A 20,754-nucleotide genomic window follows, 5' to 3' on the forward strand; every position below is an offset into this window, starting at 1 on the left:
TCAACAGAGTTGGGAGTATTTCATGGTGATGTTTACTGACCCCAAACTCTGAAAATGCCAGAGGGCAGGCAGTTTCGGGTTCTTAATTGTTTTACCTCTACAAGTGGTCATAGTTTTTCATTTACCACTTTCTTTTTCTAAATCTTTTAGTAGTCTGTCCTACTTTAAATTCCCCACTTGTTTTGATTTTTAAATAGAATTTGTGGTTTGAATTAAACCCTACTTTTTGGAAATCAACTTTATTTGAAAAAGATTTCCCTACAATTTTTTTTTCTACACTGCATTCATTGAGACAGAAAAGAGAAAAGAAGCCACACAGCTATTTGGGAGGTAAGTGCCTCTTTTAGGGAAAGCCTCTTTCTTTGTCTCTTGGGGAGCTTTGGCTGGGGCTGTGCCCTCTGGAGGAAGCCGGACTCTGGAAGCAGTCGTCCAGAACTGTGGGCATTCAGGAGTTATGCTTTAACCTACACCCAGGGCATCCGACCTTCCAGTTTTGTATTTGCCAACTGCAGGGAGAAACTGCTGAAATCTGTGGAGTTGTCATGACAGACGGGGCCATATGGAAAGTGCTGGAAAAATTCCTCCTTAGACTATAATTGCCTTGATGGGCAGAAACACTGTCTTCTATTCAGCTATGAAGTGTGTCTGACCCACAGTGCTTGAGGCACTGTTCAGGGTTTACTGTCCAAGGCCTCAAAGCAAAATTAAAATGGGGCATTGAAAATACTCTGCTTGGCTGAAGGAACCAATTATATTTTATTTCATTTCATTTATAGGGTCATGTTCCTTAATCCCTGAGTACACAAGGCGATGATATGAACAAAAAAAAAACAAAACTAGGAAATAGTTATATGGTTTATTTGTGCTCACACAGATGAAATTGCCTAGTGGATGCGTTGCTCCCTTCTGACGGAGCATCTGGGTGTCCTGGAGAGCACGTGAGCGTGGAAGGCAGCAAGGCTCTGCAGCAGAATGGTTAAGGCTCAGGCTCTGGAGCCAGACTGCCTGGGTTTGAGTTCTGATCCATAATCTTAACACCTCTGTGCCTCAGCTTTCTCATCTATAAATCACTACAATAAATGTACCTAACTCAATAGGTTATTATGAGGATTAAAGAAATTAATATACACATGTTTATAAGTGCTTCAAATAGTGCCTTACCCACAGTAAGCTCTATACACCTCTTAGTTGTAATTATTATTTTAAAGTTTTTTTTATCAATAAGAATCTAGGATTTTGTGCCATTAGCGTGATTCTCCAAAATCAAAAAGTTGATTGCAAATTTAGCAAATTCCCTCTCTCTCTCTCTCCTCTTCCTCCTCCATCCCCTTCCTCTCCCTCTCTCTGTTTCCCCATCCCCTTCATTCTCTTCACCTGCACTCTGGCTTTCCATCCACATTGTGATACTCGGTGTTTCCAGTCTTCCCTCTGTCGTCATGTTTGTAATGGCAGTGACGTGGGCAGAAGTGAGCCGCTGTGGAGGAACGGCAGGGCTGTGCCGACCACATCCCCTTACGGGAAGGCAGGAGCTTCAGTTGTCAGGGGCTCCCACCCCACACCTCCCCCCACGCTTATCCAGAGGAAGGAACATTTTTCTGTGTGGGGGTGGCATTCACGTTGGAAGGGGATGGTTGATGGTGTTATTTTCGTTCCCCACAAATGTGGATGTTTAAAATAGTGCTTTATTCAATCGGCATAAGTGACACATAGACTATGTATAGTGGTGGAAGTGGGCCTGGCAGGGGACGAGGGCCAGACCTCACCAAAACCAAGAGTCGTGGTTCTCCACTGATAGCACCAAGAGATCTGCTCTGAGGATGCCAGCACAGAAGCCCCGTCATGGGTTGCCTGGCAAACTCACTTGCACAAATACTGAATTGTCTGAAATGGATGTACCTCAGAGCCAGTGAACTGGGCTTTTGGCTTCATCTCCATGGGGCATGCCAGCGGGTCACATTTCCTCTCTGAGCCCCGCTCTGAGCCGCACTGCACTCCTGGAGGGTAAGTGCATTCGCTGTTTTCCTGCCTTTTGACTCGGCGCCCTGCAGCTCTGGAATTCAGCCAGTGTAACCGAATCAGGAGGCTGCAGCTCAGGCTATATTTAATTGCAGGTTTATTGTCTTGCCACGCTTTTAGAAGCCTAGGGAGCTTTTCTGAGCTTGATTAGATATTGCAGGCATTTGAAGTAGTGTCAATGTTGACCCCACGTGCTCCTTTTTACTGACCATAGTTAAAAGTTTACGCAAAGCGTTATGGTCTTCAAAAATTGCCCTTCTGCACTTGGAGTCAACACAGGGAGGACCCGAGAAGGGAGTCTTTCTACTTTGAAGCAGACTGCTTCACAGAGCAGAACTTTGGGAAAGAGGGATGGAATGTTTTATTCCTATGAAAAGCGTTATTACCAGAACTCATCTGATTGGAGATGAAAGAGAAAGAAAAGGCACAGATTTTGAGGAAAACATAAAGTTTACCATATGCCCAAGGGAGATTTTGAAATCTCTCTGGATTGTCCTTAATTGATTTGCAATGCAATGCAGAATTTGAATTTTATTTAAGAACAAGGGAAAAAAATGCATTCAATCAGACTTGGAAATGAAAGACGGCAGTGAGCAAAGAATAATTTCGTACTTGCTAGACGTGTCTCTACTAGATTGCAGGGAACATTTGGTTGATTTGAGTTAGAACCCACACGCCTCCTCCACCCCCAGCCTTCTCTTTTCATCTTGAAGCCTCTTCTCTCCACGCTCAAGTGTGGTTTCAGCATGACTAGGGAATAGACACTAAAAATATTTCTGGAATGACGTGACCCACTCTCGCCCCATCCAGGAAAGGGACAAGGCTTCACAAGAAACAGCACATGCTTTCCTTTCATTTCTGGGAGGCTCGGGGTCGACCTACAGATGCTGCTCCTTCCGTGGCCGATGGCGTTCAGACTCCTAGCTGCCGACGGTGCCAGGCAAACAACTGGACAGAACAGCGCAGCCACAGGAAGCTGGCCACAGTCTCGGCCAGAGCAGCAGCCCCCCAGGCACAGACCACCTCTGCCACCCAGTCCAGGAGCCTTCCCACCTCCCTCAGCCTTGCCCCGGCCCCGCCAGAGGGGCTGAAGAACTGGGAGGTGGTGGCAGCAGCGGCAGTAGTGCCTATAGCCTTGGGGCCAGTCCAGGCACGTGGGACCCTGCTTCGGGCAACTCTGCAGCCTCTCCAGGGCCAGGGAGGGACCCAGGACAGCCGCAGAGCTCACCACTGTCTCTTCCTATCGCTGAAACCTAGGCGAGGTCTCAGAATGGAAGCCGCCACTCCTGAGCTGAAACCGCAGGCCAGACTGCGGGAGGTGGGGGACAGGGTGAGCGGAGCTCAAGACAGTCAGGAGCTGAAGCAGCAGCTGCGGCGGCTGCCCAAGCCACCAACCTCCTCCCAGCGAGAAAGGAGACATGCGGAGATGTGCGCTTCAGCTGGAGTCCTGAGTGAGAGTCCCCGGACCATGAGCCTTTCTCCGGAGTGCCGGCCCAGGGATCAGAGGGCCCCTAGGAGTCCCGAGGAGAAAGCACAAGATGAACCCAGTGGTCAAGAGTGCGAGGCTCCAGCCTCCCGGAAGATTCCTGCTTCCTCAGAACTCTCCAGATCCCAGCTCTCCCACACTGAGGAGGGCAGCAACGTCTCTTCTTACTCCTCCTCTTCTTCCCCCGTGGACAAAGCAGAAGAAGGTGGCCTCTTCAAGATGGATGATACCACCACACCAACAGGGGCTCTGGCCACCTCGTCTTCATCTTTAGGCTTTGAGAGTGACAGTGGTGAGAGCGCAGTGAGCTGCCAGCCCAGCGGAGGAGGAGGAGGGGGAGGAAGAGGAGGAGGGGGAGGTGGGGGAGGGGGAGATGCAGCCGAGTGCAGGGACATTATTGCCAAGTCTCAGGGCAGCAGAGACCCCCCGAAAAATGAGGAGGCGCACTACATCACCACCCACGAGATCCAGCTGAGTGAGGTGGAGCAGGACATGGATTTCGACGTGGGACTGGCCTCTCGCTTGGATTTCGAGGACAACAACGTCATCTACTCATTCGTGGACTATGCTTCCTTTGGTGGCAGCGACGAGACCCCGGGGGACGTCACCACCGCGACCGAAGAGGACGACGACAACAGCTGCTACCTCAGCACCACTCCTAGCACCACCGCCACCCGGACACCCAGCCCCACCAGCAGTGACGCCGCCCGCCCCAGAGTAGGCAGCAGTGGTCGCAACACCAGCAGCACGGAAGTGGGCAGCGGTCCCTCCGACAGTGACCCCACTCCCCCGCCCCCCGGGCCTGGCACTGCCACCCCGCGGGAGCCCTTGCCCGAGCCCCCGGACGCAGCTTCAGGGGCAGCCGCCGCCGCAAGCAGCTGTGCGAGCGCGGCCAGCCAGATCCTCCTATCAATCAAGCCGACTTCCCGGGCTATAAATGAGCCTAGCAACGTGCGTGCAAAGCAAAACATTATTCCTGCTGCCAAGCATGAAGGCGACATGAGCCTCCGCGTCTCCACAGCTGCTGAACGCAATTCAAGTTCGCTGAAGCAAGACCCGGCTGCAGCCGTGGCTCAGGACCATGCGAAGAAGTTCATCGCCGTCCCTGCCCGTCTGCAGACCCGGTGCGGAGCCATCCGCGCCAAGGAGCTGGCGGACCACTCCAGCGGGGCCTCCAGCGCCGTGAGCGAGCTGGACGACGCCGACAAGGAGGTGCGCACCCTCACCGCCCGGGCCTTCCGGAGCCTCGCCTACCCCTACTTCGAGGCTCTGAGCATCAGCTCCCGGGAGTCCTCCGCGCTCTCCGAAGTCGGCTTCGGGCGTTGGTCGACCTTCCTGGACTTAAAATGTGGCGGGGTTGGAGCCCGGGTGGAACAGAGCCTCCTCAGGAGCAGTGCGGCCTCGGCGGCCGCAGGCCTGAGGAAGGGAGGTGGGGCCAGGACAGCCGCAGACCAGCTCTACGTCCAGTCCAAGAAGTCCCAGACCAAGGCCCTGGAGTTCGTCGTCAGCAAAGTGGAGGGGGAGATCAAACACGTGGAGACGCCGCTGTGTTTCCAGAAGCAGGTCCAGACGGGCTCCCGCGTGGTCACCCTTCTCGAGCCTCTGAATTTACGCAGTGAGAGCAAAGCCAGCTCAGCCGTGGGGCCCTGCAGGGCCCCCAAAGTCTCCAGCAAGGGCCCCGGATCGGTGTACACAGACGATGGCTCCGAGACGTCAGAGAGCAGCAAGCCTGCCGCCCGCGCTGACGGCCCCCAGAAGAAGTCCAAGTTTGCTTCCAGTCTGCTCAAAAATGTCATCTCCAAGAAAATGCAGCGGGAACACGAGTTCAAAATGGAGAGGGGAGAAGTCACCGACACCTCCCAACATCACCTCTCCAGCACCCCCAAGGAGACAGAGGGCCCGGCTGGGGGGGAGAAGCCGCGGGAGAGGGGCCTGCAGAGGCAGAGTTCCCGCCACTCGGAGGCCGGCTCTGAGTACACGGTGCTCAGCGTGTCAGATGCAGGGGGCGAAGGGTCCGTGGCCGGCTCCAAATCCCCAACTTTCAAAGCCAGTGCACCTCGGGAGAGCAGTACAGGCTCCGGCAGAAATCTCGCTGATGCACACACAGAAGTGTGTGAAATTAAAAAGAGTGCATCCGAGACTGTCAAGGGCATCTTCCTCCGTAGTCAGAACAGCGCATTCCGGTCATGGAAGGAGAAAGAGGCAGAGAAGAGGGAGGAAAAAGCCCCCATCGGGAAGCTAAAACTCCCCAAAGGGGGCGACTGGAGGGCCGATCTCGGGGAGATCTCTGCCAGCAAGTCCACCATCATGTCTCGCCTCTTTGTCCCCAACATCCAGCAGACCCCCAAGGACAAGCAGCCAGGGAAGCAGGCCACCAAGTACCCTGCTGCCCAGGCCACCTCCACGGCGGTGATCAGGCCCAAGGCTCCGGAAATCAAGATCCGGCTAGGGAGCGTGCAGCAGCCAAGCTCCGACTTCAACATTGCCAAGTTGCTCACTCCCAAACTGGCCAGCGGCAGCGCCTCTAACCTCTTCAAGACCATTGAGGACAACAGCAGAACGCAGCAGAAACTCTTCCGGGGGGACAACCTGGAAAAAGTGCCCCAGTTCCAGGTGCGAGATGTCAGAGACAAGTCCAAGGCCCAAGGCCCCCTCCACCAGGTGAGAGACGTCAGGAAACTAATCAAAGGGTCAGGGGACAGCAGTGACAAGGGCAGTGTGACCCCAGAGCAGGGGCTGACTGGGCCCAAAGCCAGGCCGCAGGCTGCTGCAGCGGGCGGGTCGGGATCCCTGTCCCCCATGGTGATTACCTGCCAGGCTGTGGTGAACCAGAGGGAAGACGGCGCAGCCCGCGAGCTGAGGGAGCACCTGGGCAAAGGTGGAAGCAGCAGGGTCTTGGATTCCTCCTCCCCTGAAGGGACAGTCTTGGTTCACAGGGCATCTGGCAGGCTGCCCGTGGCCACCATCGCCCCCAATAAGCCTGAGCAGGGCTCTTACCTGCCTGTGCTCAAAATCGTCTCCAAGGCATCTGCTCAGAAGACCCCAGAGAAGGCCAAGGATGAGGAGGGCAAGGAGGAAGGGAAGGGCCCGAAGCCATCCCGGAACGCCCTGGAGAAGCTGACCGCCGCCGTGAGGTCCATGGAGGAGCTGTACAGCTTCAACAGGAACGAGTGGAAGCGCAAAAGTGACCCCCTGCCCATGATGATCGACAGCCACGTCCTGTCGCTCATTGCCAGTGAGGAGAGGGAAGGAGCCGGGGGTGCCGAGGGGGACCCCAACAAGATGGCCAGACGTCTGGGTGAGGGGGAAGAGCGGGGTGCCGGAAACAAAGGCGGAGTGGTCCTGCGAGGGGCTCCCCTGGAGCGTCTGCAGCGCAGAAACTCCAATCCGAGCTCCGAGAGCGTGTCGGCCCGGGCGGCGGCCTTCGAGAACCTGGCCAGGGAGAGGCCCCGGTCGCTGTACATTCCGCCCGCGCCCAAGGAGGTGGAGAGAACCCCACCCCTGCAGCCCCTCCCCCCACTCCCCAGCAACCGGAACGTGTTCACAGTGAGCGCCAGCAGCACCCAGAAAACTGGGGGTGTCGCCGGAAAGTTCCCCCAAGGACCTTCTCCAGAGAGTCCTTCAGCCGCAAAGGGCCTCAAATCGCAGGGACTCCGGTCCCTCAAGATCTCTCCGGCCACCCGGGCACCTCTCGATGAGGTGACCAACAGCAAAAATGGCAGCAATTTGGAAAAGAGCAACAGTGATTGTGAGAATTACCTGACCATCCCCCTAAAAGGAAGCTCTGCCGCTGGGGAGCTTCCAGGCAGGCCAGGGGCTGGGAGGGAGGGGCCCCCAGTCTCCTCGGCGGCCACTCTCTGCAGCTTGCCCCCGCTGAGTGCCCGAAGTCAGGTCCCCAGTAGCCCCAAAGGCTCTCAGGTCAGTGGAACCAGCCGGCCAGCTTGGCGTACCAAACCCGACAACCTCCGGGAGACGGTAGCTGCCCCCGCGGGGCCACAGAGCCCCGAGCACCCCCCTCCCACCATCTACCACCAGCAGCTGCTGCCCTTCACCCTGCAGGGGGCCCAGCCCCAGGTGCTCTGCTTCTCCCCACCTGGCATGCCTGCCCCCGCACCTGCAGGCCCGGCTCCGGTCCCCACAGACCCCTTCCAGCAACCCCAGCCTCAGCAGACCCAGCGTAAGATGCTCCTGGATGTGACAACTGGCCAGTACTATCTTGTGGACACACCGGTACAGCCTATGACCCGGAGACTCTTTGACCCCGAGACAGGGCAGTATGTGGACGTGCCCATGACCACCCAACAGCAGGCTGTGGCTCCCCTGTCCCTCCCTGTGCCTCCCTTGGCCCTGAGTCCCGGTGCCTATGGACCCACTTACATGATCTACCCTGGGTTTCTGCCCACGGTGCTACCCACCAACGCCCTGCAGCCCACACCAATTGCTCACACTCCAGGAGGCGGTGAGCTCTCTCCCATGGCGGCAGAGCCCCCCAGCAAAGAGGCAGCTGCGACATTCACCGAGGTCCCATACTTCATGGCCTCTGGTCAGGCTCCCGCCTCCTCTTCCTCCTCTGCCCCAGCAGCCACATCCCAGCTGGTGGGGGCCAAGGGCTTCGCCCAGCTGCACGGCAAGCCTGTCATCAGCATCACTTCGCAGCCCTTGGGGCCACGGATCATTGCGCCCCCTTCCTTTGACGGCACCACCATGAGCTTTGTGGTGGAACACCGATGACGAGCAGTCACCAGAAAACAGAGCAGAGTGGAGCAGCTGCTGGTGAGTGAATGTTACTTTGATAATCAGGTTTAAGAGATTAAGAGGAATCCTATTTCTTTGTGTTCGAAGCGGCAGGTTTACAGCAGGGAGGCTGTCTAGAAATGGGGGCTTTGGAAGAATAGAGCAAAACCCCATCAAATTATTAAAGAGCTAATTTTCTTGCCAAGCTTCCTCCTCTCCCACTCCTCAGCCCCCGCTCTGGCCTCTCCCCTTTGACCTTTTCCAACTGCCTGAGTGTTTTTCCCACCCGGAGTGGGAGGGAAGTGCACCTTGATCTGTCAGGTTTGCCTTTGGTGAAGGTTGGCAGGGAAAGAAACGAAAACCTGGTCCGGATTTCATGGGGTGAACTTCACTCTATTCCTGGCAGTGCAGTGACACCAGGCAGAACACCCTGAGAGATCACTGGGGACGCCGTTATCTGGCTGCTCCTCAGAAGGAAGGAGAGTCAAAGACTGACATTTTCTCATCAGGGAGTTTTCTAAAGTCTGCAGAAAGGCTTGTCTTCTGCCACCGCATCTCCCTCTTGGTTTCTTATACAAAGAGACTATATTTTTTAAGGTCTGGTTTTTCTGTTTTCAGACGATCACAAGATCAGAATACTTTTTCGAGTCTTTAAGGTATCCCACGCGCACACACACACACGGCTTCACAGCTACCAGGAGCTGCAGCGGCTCCTCAGATGGGGCTGCTGTGCTTGGTCCAGTCTGTTCAGACTGGATCTACTGCGCTCTGCTCATCCCTCCCAGGCTCCTTTTCAGATCTGCGTTCTCTCCCTGCAGAGAAGAATCGCTCCCACTGCCCCTCTAAGGGAAGTCAGATAAAGTAGATTCCTGACACCTGGTCAACCCAAATTCACAGGCAGGAATCCTTGCTGTAAACACAGTCCATGGAACTTGAGAGGAAGTGCGAGCTTGGCTTGTCTGAACCAGGACACTTCAGGTCAGACGTGTAAGATAGGGGCCACCTTCAGATATGAGTACAAAGGTGTCAGCACTGCGGAGACAAATTTGTCCCCTCATTTTCCTGTTCTCTTCAGATTAGGACGGGCTGACATCATAAATGCTTCTAGGACTTTTACTCCTTGATGAGATCATACTGAAGCAAGAAAGGAGATGGAGAGGAGAGAAACCCTTTCTATGCTTATATGAAAGAAATAAGCCATTTCTCTTTTCTGAACTGAAAAAGAACAGAGGAATGTCGTTTCTTTGTGCAGTGAAGTAGCCTTCAGTTAGGAGGTAGGTCGTGGGATGAGACTGGCGTGTGCTCTTGGGCCTGCAAACTCCCGGCACTCGTGATACTCAGGCGTCAATGAAACTGCTCCTCACAATTTATCTGAATGTCAGATGATAGAACAGGGCATTGCAAGGTATAAAACCTTTTCAAATTAGAGGATTGTTACTGCGTATCACGTTTACTGAACTACAAGGCTGCATTAGGCCACGGTTTAAAACTCCTTGGCTCTTTCTCTAAGAATTCAGGTGAAAGCACAAACCTCATTGTACTTGCAATCTAGAAGTAGACGGCTTGATTCCTTCCTCTCCAAGAGTGTGCACCAGGCGCTGTGTGAGGATCACAAAGAAAGAGGGGATTAGGAAGACTGAGAATGAATAGTGCATCTTTTGTCTGATGTAGAAAACAAAGAAAAATTCAGTACGCATGCAGAAACGACTCAGAATTAGAGAATTCGTTTTGCAGAAGGAAAAGAGTAGCCTCTAGACGAATGCCTTGTAATCTTCTGGCCAGGTGGTCTGTTTACCTGAGACTGTTTCGCAGCAGCTAATCCCGCGAGGCCTTTGCGTGAGCTGTGGAGGCGCAGCAGCCCGGGGAGGGGAGGGCGGGCAGCCCGCGGGCCGGGGCACGGTGCCCTCTCAGCAGCTGCCTCGGGCCTTCCTCCTGTCTGCTGAGTCTGGAGAGATTAGGTCTGGAGCTGCTTCCGTCAGACACAAACATAAATCAGAGTTTTTAGTATTCGAGATTTGAACAGTGATTGTTTTGAAAGTTGTTCCCTTTTTGAGAGTATAGCCTTTATTTTTGTCTACAGCCCTAAAGGGCACAGAAAGACAAAACCTGGCTTCGCGATTTAAGAAGACTAGTCAGAAACTAATGATTAGTTTTTTGTGTACAGGCAAAAATCTAATTATCCTAACTCAGATTACTAACTAAAATCCTTCAAAACTCACCTTCTTGAAAGTTCTCTGCCGTTTTCTAAAGAAAAGCCAGATAAACAAAAGAGTGTAATTTTTTTCCTTGTGTGAAAAAAATTTTAACGCTGTTCAGATACATCAAAAAAATACACTGTACACACTCATTCATCAACTGAGGCTCATACGGGCGGTCGGGTGAGAAGTCTTGGAAGCTGGTTTCAGTTCAAGATTTCCTTTGAAAACTAGACTTATCCCGGAGATTTTCCTTGAGGTAGGATAGGGTTTTACGTGCTCCCTTCTGCTAAGAAGTCCCGTAAATGATTTCATCCAACCACAACATTTCAGAGAGAATACTGGGACTTAGAAACAAACGGTTTTGCTGAGGTCCCCGGGCAGTGAGAGAGCCAGGACCCGTGGACTGGCTCCTGGCTCCTGGGCCACCCCAGGCTCCCTGTGGGCTGCTCTGCGTGTCCCTCAGTAGGAGCCCGGAGCAAAGGAAGGATGGCAGAGGAGCCTAACGAGTTCTAAACCGGTAGCCAGGACACCTGGGAGCTACTCTCTGCCTCTCTGGACATTTGTAACACGAATGTTTGAACGAAATGCGCTAATTCTCTCATTCATTCAACAAACACAAATTACATGTTTACACTCTACCAGCTGTAGTCTACTCCCGTGAGGCTGTAAATGCACATGTGACCTGGTGTTGGCCCACAAGCCAGGAGCCTGCGCCAGCACGAGGACACACCCCAACACACAGAACTGCAAACCCGTCCATCAAGTCCTGTCTTAACCGTTAAGATTCCCTCCGGCTCAAATAATAAATATTTCATCCTGTATTTTCAGCTGTACATTGTGATAGGAAGATTTGCTTCTTCCTCCTGTATATATCTGGGCATAACCAGCTGTTGTTATCTTTCTTTGATTATTCTGTTATGAATTTCCCTTAGTTTTGCTTTCGTAGGTGGGTCTTCCGAGTTCTCTTCTTCCTGTGGTCAGTCTTGCGGTACTCCTCAAATTTTGCCATGTCACGGCTCATCTAAGAAGCTAAGTCGTGATAGTATTTATTTTACTGTCACATAGGAATGACATTGCACGCTGTGGACCATCACAGCCTGGCACCCGGGGCCGGGGATGGATAGCCACGGCAGGAGCCGTTCGCCACACGCCAGTGTGCAGGGAGCCCAGCTGCAAAACCTCACTGCTCTCTCCTTCTTGCCGGGTCTTTTCTGTTTTAGGCCTTTGTGGTTGGTTGATTTTTGTTTTGAAAGTCCCTTCTTCACAGGATCTTAGATGTCTTTTCTGATGAAATTTTTTTGTTTTAGTTTTCTGTCATTTGAGGCACGTAGCTAGATTTTTCCTTCCCCAATGTATTGTCTCATACTTTCTCCTGCTCACCCACTTAGATGCCATTTTATTGTTTTAAAATTTTAATTGAGACTTGATACTAAATGCCATTTACAAGGGCATAAAGATAAAATATGTAATAATAACAAAGGAAAACTTTAATTGGTGCCGTGCCTGCTGCTTAGTGGGTTTTACCAATTGTTTTGTTTCATTTGAATGTCTTTTTTTCCCTGTGGGCCTATCCTTTGGTTCCTTCATTTCTGATCGTGCTTTATATTGCTCCTACATCACTGGTCTTTCTTTTCTCCTTACTTCCTGGGGTTATTTCTCCCCCTGAGTGGAGCCCCGCATGTCAGCAGCTGTAGGGGAAAGAGGCCGGGCCCGGACTCAGGGGCAGTTACCTTTGTAGAGAGTTCCAGGGGGCCCAGCAGGGCCCTTCGATCATCAAACCTTGTCCCCTGTGTTCAAATTGCAGGAGGAGCTTGGGGCTCAGAGAGGTCAAGTAAACCTTCTTAAGTCACAGTGTGCCTTTGGGGCCGAGTTGGACTCAAAACCTGCATTGTTCCAGACCAGAGTGTCTTTTCCGCCCGCTTCTTCCTTATTGCTCTCCAGGCCCCTCTCTGTTTCCCCCCCAGGGCCACTCTGCCTTGGTGGTCCTCCTTCCTGGAGTCTGGCCCGCTCGTTTGCTTCCCTCCTTTCTTCCTGGGCCATTTGCTGGAGAATTCACTTTTTGTTCTTTGCTTTTTTGTTTTTTTTTGCTGTTTTGTTTCTTATTGTGGTTTTACCTTTCCCATTCACTTCAAGTTGATGTAGTTTAATGCCCCATCTTACTTTTTTCCTTCCGCTTTGTCTGTAGTTTGTTTTTGTCACAGACTGGACGGCTTAACCGGCAGGGCCCCTGCCAGCTCCCTCACCTGCACATTCTATGCAGCTTCGTGCACGAGGCCAGGTGGCTGGGCTGCAGACTCCAATTTCATTTTCAGTTCATTCCACAATTGCATTCCTGAATCAGTTCATTTATTTCTATTTTTTTTCCTAGCTTGATTGTGGCTTCCTCTCCCAATTATTATATATAGCTGCTGTTTTCTTTTACTGTCTTCCTGGTGTCATTTTTGCCTTTTCTTTCCTCACTTTCTCTTTTCTTAGATTGTAGCTTTCCTCTGGCTTATTATTTTGTGGCTTTCTCCATAATTTTATTGCCTTTATATTTTCCTCTCTACCCTCTGTAAATTAACAAAAAATGAAAAGTAATAGCTAATGTATATTAATCATTTATTGTGTACCAAGACTTAGCATCATGCCATTTGATTCTTTAAACTAGTAGGTACTAAATTTATTCTTATTTGATGAATGAGAAAATACTTGTCCCAGATCAACAGGTCACCTACAGCCAGGCCCGTTGAGCTCCGGGCCGGTGCTCTTGCACATGACCCCTGTGTGCCCACTTCTCTTGCTCTCTGCCCTCTACGTCTCTGTTCCTTGTTGTGAATTGTTCCTCTTCTCTTGTCTGGAAAAAGGGGGAGGGAACAACCTGAGAAGTTGACCCTAAATCTGACAATGTCTAGCATATACTAAGCCTCTATGTGTGTTTTTCTTTTGATTAAGAAATTAGCTATCCTTAGTCATTAGAACATTGTATGCCCCAAAGAGAGACAGTTTCAGCACTTCTAGCGGCTGTGGCTCCCAGTGGTGGGGAAATTGTGCACGTTGGGAGGGGCTGCTGTGGGTGCCCCCCTGAGAGGGGGATCCCTCCTGGATGGCAGTGGGTTCATGCACTTTAGTTTCAGGGGGGCTGTGTGGCTTTGACTGCAGTCCGAGTATGTGCATCTTGGTGTCAGGCTGCCTCTGCTCAAGTTCGGATACTCTTACTACTCTGGACAAGTGATTTACCCTCTCCAGAGCTGAGTTTTCGCAACTGTAAAACAGGGATACCCTGCAGGAGTGTTGTAAAGATTGAATTATAAGACCATTACAAAGGACATACTACCCAGGACGTGGCAGGTTGTAAGAGTTTAGTCTCCCTGGGAGACTAGAACCTCATACATGCCTCAGGACCCCCTCATCTCAGGCCTTAGCAGGGGCCTTGGCCAGGGCAGAGAATCAGCGCTTGTCCTTGTGAACGTTCAGGCAGCCTCAGGGGCCCAGACCCGGGATTGCTTTGCATTTTCCCAAACTGGAGGCAATGCCCACAGCTCTGCGGCCCCCTTTGAGCTGGCTGATCCCTTGGGGCAGGCCAGCTGGCAGAGGTCAGGGTACTCTAGTATCCCCCAAGGCTTTCCAGAATGTTATACAACACTGTGCATGGCGTGCCAGCTGCCTGTGGTGATTGTCCTCTCTGTCTGGGCACAGGCCTGTGTGGAGCAAGGGAAAATCTGGCCCAGCATCCCTGCTGAACTGTGTTGTGTGTTCTGGTCCTAAAGTCACTGGAAGTTATCCAGGCCACACTGCCGGGTCACACGGCATCTTTACTGACTTCTTCATGATCCTCTGATAGGTTAAACTGGACATTTTTATTATTTTATTCTTAATAGGAATTGGAGTAAAACTTTATTACTTTCAAGATTTCAACCCAAATTCCTCTGCAGTTAATGTGAGCAGAAGCATTATCCTGTGAATGAAGACAAAAGCAATATCTAGAGTCTGGATGCCTAAAAACAATGCCAGTAGCTGGTGTAGTCCAATTTCTCCTCCCGTGCTTGGTCTGCTCTCCCCGTCCTGTCATCCTGTCATGTGCTCTCTCTCTCTCTCTGTCTCCCCTCGGTGTCAGGGAGGGAGTCCTTATGAACCTTGCTTCCTGACTGGTCTCAGCCTGAGCTGTTGTTAAATCCTTGGATTTGCACGGAGATGACTCTTCTTGGTCTTTAATTTTCTTTTCCTCCCCTCGTCATTACATTTTTTCCCCTGTTGCTGCTCTATATGTCCTAAGGTCCAAAAACTTAAATTTGCAGATGAGAAGTTTCCAAGCCTACAACGGTCCCTTTCGTCTAGAAGGTCGTTCCTCAATATAAAATACTAAAGAATAAAATAAACAAACATGAAATATATACATGCGAGCTGTAAAAGCATAATTATTCTCATAGACCTCTTTTTTCTTAAGCATATATTTAACACAGGTCAGTTCCAGGTGGCAGGATTTGAAATCTCCTTGGCCGCACGGATCTGATTGCAGATAATTGATTAGATAGCCATTATTTGATCCTTCTTGGAGGTTATTTTTCACGTGATAGTCTTCTTAATCCCTAACAAACATTACCTGTAGGCCACTCTATTTCTGTCTTCATAATATTATGTTCAAATATCAACTCTCAAATGTTAAAAAAAAGTGTTCTTTAGGCAAAGTTCTAGTAGATATCCTATATAGACAGAGATCAACAGAAAGAAAAGGGCTAATTTTCAGTAAGCTTTTGAACATGTCAATGCTTAAATTACAATGGATTTAGCTAAATCATAGACTCTAACCAGTATATCTCATTTTAGACAAAATGCACTATATGAAATTCAATATAATTTAGGTAGTGATCATTCACTTCACAAGAATTCTCAGTGCAGTGTTCACTCATTTAACTAGATTAATAACTCATGGCAAATTTCTAATCTTTCAATTTAATCTAGGTCTCATTTCATCTTAGGAACGTATCTCTTACCCTATTTTATCCCTGCTGTGGATGATTTCAATGAAACTAAATATTTAACTCTATAATCATTTGTGAATAGTTGATTGTGTTTAGTTCAAGCTAAAGTGAGCTTCCACTGTGATCAGTTTCTTGAGGTCAGTATACCGTCTGGAGATTCAGAAACACGTTTGCCAAACATGTAAGTGTGAAATTCATCATGACTAATATTGAAATTAGTCAAATAGTTAAATAAAATGTATTTTGATGTTTTTCTTGCTTCTTTAAAAGTGAGATTTACTTTTAGAACTGACAATTTTTTCTTTGTTTATTTATAGGAGCAAGAAAGAAAGATGGATGGTTCTGCTTTAATCTGAAAGTTGCATTGTAACAGCGCTAAGAATTCATCTGAAAAACTTCTTCTACATGTGTTACTCTTAGTTTTTGCTTCTTATAAAACAAGTGTGTAAGTTTCTATATTTTCTTGAACAACCCCGTTAAGACAGTTTGTGTTATTTTAGTTTTACTAAGCTGATTGAATGGTTGCATTTTTCCTGTGTAAAACTTTCTTTTTATACTTTAATACGGGATAGAAACTTTCTATTTGTCTTTCCCTCCTGCATTCATGACTAGGCAAACAATCTCTTAAGTGTTCTCATGGTTCAATCAAAACACACGACAGAATGAGCTTGGTTCTGTTGTAAACCAAGCCAGCAAACCAATATTTGGATCACAAATCTCCTTATAGTTTCTTGGAATATATCAGGACTAGTTGGCAGAGTTGTAGCACAAGTCTGCATTTTAAATATGCTGGGTCTGCATTTTGAATCAATACCGGCCAAGCCTAGTCATTCTCTTGGTTATGTTTTAATGTTCTTTTATTTGGTTTAGCATGATTTCAAATGTGGTTGTGAAAAACAGTGATTTTAACTTTTGTGCTTTGCTTAAATTTTCCCATTTGTACAATGCCATGACACTCTTTGTTCCCTTAAAATAGAATGGCTTGAAATACTAGAGAGCCAGCGATTATTACATTTAGAATGAAGTTCTTAGTCTCAGAAAGGTATAAAATATCCATTTCTCTCTAGGAATCCAACCTTTGTTATGTGTGTACGGCATTATTTTTCTTCCTCAATGATTCCCTGCATAGTTGCATACTCCTGCCTCCCAGGCATTGTTTGGAGTGTGAAGAGAGACTTGTTGGGGTGGTAGAGTAGAATGTAAACTCTGATTCAGTGGTTCCGATTCTCTGCAGCCCTAGACACACCAATAGCAGTGACCCAGGATCGCATCACTTGTTCCTTACGGTCTTAAGAGATGTTGAGAATCCAAATCACAGAATCGTTCATCAACATGCAATGCTGCCTCAGTTGTAACCCAGTTCTGAAGGTTATTTTAGTGAGCGTTCACAGTGAGTCTTGAAGAATTGATTGAACGGATAAATATTTAGCTTGTCATCATTAATAGTATGTCAATATATGTTTGACAAATATTACATTGAAATATTTCTTACTTTTTAAAAGAATAACTTGAAGGTTCTCCCAGACTTTCTTTAAGGAATCTGCTCTTATTTATTTATTTGTTCAAAGATAAAGCATTCTGGTAATTTTTTAAAAAGCCTTATTTTGATTTTAATGATCATTAATATTGGTTTCTGCTTAAAATTGCTTCCTGAAGCCAGAGTTTTATGCTGCTTCTTGCTGAGGGTGTGAGTAAAAGCTCTGAGGCTGGTTTGTGTCATCTCATGACTTCGTGGCTGTGCCCCCCATATCATTTAGACTTTTTTTAAGAAAAAGAGCTCAATTTCACTTCCAGGGCTCTCCATAAAGGAATTTTACCCTAAAAAGAAGTTCTGTGGGGTAAAAGGAAAGATTTGAGGTAGAAATACTCAGCTCTGGTCACACGTTGATCAGTCATGGAGCTGGTGAGCTGTGAAATGAAGCGAGAGCCTCTGAGGCATGAATCATGAAATGTGAAATGGCCTCCGTGTACAGAAGAGAGGCCCTCATGCCATATTGGGGAAAGCATCCTTCCCCTGTCATCAAGGTCGTCTTACCCAGCTCCATCAACAGAGTCGCCTCAGAACTTACTTCACCTTTCACCACTGGGGAACTTCTCTTGCAGCGCCAGCCCTTCCTCATGTTCAGTAGAGACTGGCTGGGTATGAGGTCATTCAATATTGAAACAAGAAAGGAGAATCAATTGCGAGGATCTCAAACCTGTAATACTCAGAGCAGCGCCATGAAATCTCAAGTATCTGAACACATTAATATAGGATTTGGGTGGATACTGTCAGAATTAACAAGACTGTTTTAAGACTGCCTGTGACTTTTAGGAAAACCCAGTGGTCATGTTGAGTGTCAACTGCTTGCCAGGTCTTCAAAGAGACATCTCCTTCTCTAGAAAATATGGTAGAGTTCTTACCTATCTGGGGCCTGGGGTCCTCATAAGCTATTTATCATGATTTATCACCAGCAGATCTGAGCCTTAAATTCTCACATTGAGGTAAACTAGGACAGAAATTAGGAAAGAAAGGAGAACTTTTCATTTGTTGGTTTTGTCAGAGAAGCCATGTCCTCTGAGAAGCTGCCAAGGATGTAGTAAATGCTCAAGTGGTTAAAAATAGAGCTTTAAAGTAATAGTCAATGAACGCCATGTCATCTATGGATAATGTAATGGTTCTCTATTTTTCATCAAACCATGAAAAAACAAACCAAAGCTGCTAGGCCATTTACTACCTCAGGTGATAGAGAGGAACGTTTTAAAGACATTAGGTCAATCTAAATGCTCATTTTCAGTTTATCATTTCTTGAGGTTGCATTGATATTTGAATGAAGTGGTTTTCTCCTTCCTTTTTCAACCAAAGTTAAGTGGAATAAAACAAGAGTCTATGAAGCTTTCTGACCCATAAGATTATTACCCTAACAATGTCCCTTTAACTACTGAAATGTCCTTTTATGTTTTATGTACGCAAAACCATTAATAAAGCATGCAGCGTTTCCTAAATAGTGCCTTGAACTTGAAGCTAATTAGAATTGCAGAGTCTGACTTTTCCCTTTTCCTCTCAGGTTTACATGTTTGACTCAGTTTTCCGGAGAAACCACAGGGCATTGTGTTTAGAAATCTTGACCAATTTCCTCTTTTCACTGTTGGCTAAATGATCAGGTTGAAATAGGCTCCATTTGAATTGTTTTTGGAAAACTGAGCACATTTGTAACCATTATGAAAATCTAATTCACCAGAATGTATTCTCTTCAAAGCACTCACTGAAATTGCCCTCAGGATGAAATGAAGCCCAGTTACCCAGTTAGTGACTTAACATATAGGCTCTCCGTATGTCTGTATATGTCTGTGTGTATATGGCTCTCTATATATCATTGAGTAAATAAGCTAAAACAAATTACACTTTGACATCTTTATGATAAATCTCAAATGTTAATGCACGTTTCAAATTCATCCTTATATCACTATGAAATATCTAGTAATATAAATTTCTTTCTTAATTTCATATTTGACTTTATTATCCTTGCCATTAATGACTTAATGCGTTTTAATTATTTTCGTACTCCATGTGTTTGCTACAAATTGAATGCTCATGCTACCTGAAATAATACTTTGGACTGCAGGACAGTATTGATTCCTAAGTAGATGAACTATAATCTCATGAGAATTATATAGATATATAGAGATAATCTATATCTCTCTCTATATATGTGCATGAGAAAATACATTCAGTACTAGTCTCTGTGTTGAAAACTATCACGGTATACGTTTTCCTATGTGGTGCTTGAGGAGTTTCATTTTACAGTTTACGAGGTGTAGGTTTGCACCCCAAATTCTCAGGGTATACTATTTTACCCAAATACTTGAAAGAAGAAGGTGCCCTGTATTTTATCAGTACTGTTGAGGGAAAAAATTATGTGTAGGTTTGTTTTAGAAAACTACTTATACAAATCAAATTCATAAAATCTGTTAGGCTTTTACGTAATTCCTAAGGAGATATACATATAGATATGATATATATTTTCAAGAGACTGTTTCTATATTATTAACTAACTTCTGGGTCCTAAGTAGACCTCACAGGTGCATAAAATCATTAATGAAGCATGTAGCATTGCTAAATTGTACCTTGAGCTTGAATCTAATCAGGATTGCAGATTCTGGTCCTCTGGACAAAGTCATGTCCATTCGTGGCAGGTGCGATCACAAGGCCCAGGGGAGGATTCTGAAAATTGGACTTATTTGTACACCCCGTGTGTCAGAAGAGACTGGGTGTTTACAGCAGTATTTGTAAGCTGTTAACAGTCTTGTCTCATGTTGCAACTAGAGCATATTATTAGATTTATTCCTATGTAATTCATAATGGTGCAGAATAAAACACACACAGAACACATCTAATTTGATTTCTTTTTTTAAGTTTCATAATTGCTTTTTATAAGCTAGCGCTAATGGCTAAAAGTCCTTTCCAGTGCTCTCTGAAATTACCTGTGATACCTGTGTCTATATTATAGCAGGTGCTTCTTTCTCCCCGCCGCTTTGAAGTTGTAGGTTTCTATATTTACATTTAAATCATATTATTGTATAGAAAAGACAGTGGTGGTTGAAAAGAATGTGAAGACTGAGCAAGTTATGTCCCAAACAGAGGAGCGTAAATTGTGTGGGAAATGAAGAAAGACATTGGATAATGCTGACTTATACACCTGGCTGTGGAAAACGCCAGTGGTAAATAGAAAGAAGGTGAAAAATTAAACTGCTCTCAAGACGAGAAATCTCGGTGGAAGAGCCCCTACCTGAGGTTTGGTGTGACTCAGTGATAGAATGCAGTGAGCTTGGCCAATGGGACTGTGAACCCAGCCCAGCAGCTCTGAGAATTCCGTTCTCAGTGTGTTGCGGATGGAGAAAACGACTTAGACAAGGACTATGAGACTAGCCTGCTTACCTTTCATTGCCAGCATTTGTCAGTGATTGTGCAATCTTGTGTAATGGTCTTCTATTTTGACTCCTTTGAAAAAAAAGTGTTTTGTTGTTGTTGTTTTTTCCAGTAAAAGTAACTGCAAAGAAAACATGCATTGTTTGTTTTTATTTTAACTGAAAAAATAAGCTTTGGACATTTTCATTTTCTTCTGTCTTCTAACTTCAATCCTTCATTTAACTAAAATACTTTATCATAATTTCTCATATCCAGGTTGTGTTAGTTTTCTATTGCTGCGGTAACTGCAAATTTAGTGACTTAAGATGACACAAATTTATTATCTTACAGTCCCAGAGGTCAGAAGTCTGGTATGGGTCTTTCCCTGTACGCAGAATATTCACCTAACCAACTCAAGGAATCTAACTGCTTGCGTCATTAAGTAGCATTGTGAGGAGCATCTACCAAGGT

General features: G+C 47.4%; 1 protein-coding gene and 1 long non-coding RNA gene across 12 annotated transcripts in view; one reads left to right on the forward strand and one right to left on the reverse strand.

Annotated features, from left to right (window-relative positions):
• The window catches only part of LOC102148114 (uncharacterized), a 28,396-nt gene extending 18,243 nt beyond the window's left edge, over positions 1 to 10,153 (reverse strand). For 4 of the 9 annotated variants that reach the window (XR_002806931.2, XR_011437032.1, XR_011437029.1 and 1 more), the window contains exons 1-2: positions 10,032 to 10,153; positions 9,768 to 9,834 (exon numbers count right to left, since the gene is read on the reverse strand). This is a non-coding gene — a long non-coding RNA (uncharacterized lncRNA). Of the gene's footprint in view, positions 1 to 1,374; positions 1,475 to 1,896; positions 2,051 to 4,756; positions 4,873 to 9,767; positions 9,835 to 10,031 lie in introns of those variants that run through there. The other 5 variants (XR_001380465.3, XR_011437031.1, XR_011437030.1 and 2 more) reach the window with 3 other exon arrangements.
• Positions 192 to 20,437, forward strand: C3H4orf54 (chromosome 3 C4orf54 homolog). Of its 3 annotated transcripts, none has more exons than XM_023637661.2 (3): positions 192 to 330; positions 2,827 to 8,275; positions 15,713 to 20,437. In XM_023637661.2, the coding sequence occupies exon 2, from the start codon at positions 2,858 to 2,860 to the stop codon at positions 8,231 to 8,233; it is 5,376 nt and encodes a 1,791-aa protein (XP_023493429.1). In that variant the 5' UTR covers positions 192 to 330; positions 2,827 to 2,857; the 3' UTR covers positions 8,234 to 8,275; positions 15,713 to 20,437. The 3 variants fall into 3 exon arrangements, with proteins under 3 accessions (XP_023493429.1, XP_005609021.1, XP_070118312.1); XM_005608964.4 differs by lacking the exon at positions 192 to 330 and adding an exon at positions 1,815 to 2,001; XM_070262211.1 differs by lacking the exon at positions 192 to 330 and having other exon boundaries at positions 2,102 to 7,942; positions 8,051 to 8,275.
• The last annotated feature ends 317 nt before the right edge of the window (positions 20,438 to 20,754 follow it).

Source organism: Equus caballus, chromosome 3 (assembly GCF_041296265.1).
Source record: "Equus caballus isolate H_3958 breed thoroughbred chromosome 3, TB-T2T, whole genome shotgun sequence".
Taxonomy (NCBI): Eukaryota; Metazoa; Chordata; class Mammalia; order Perissodactyla; family Equidae; genus Equus; species Equus caballus.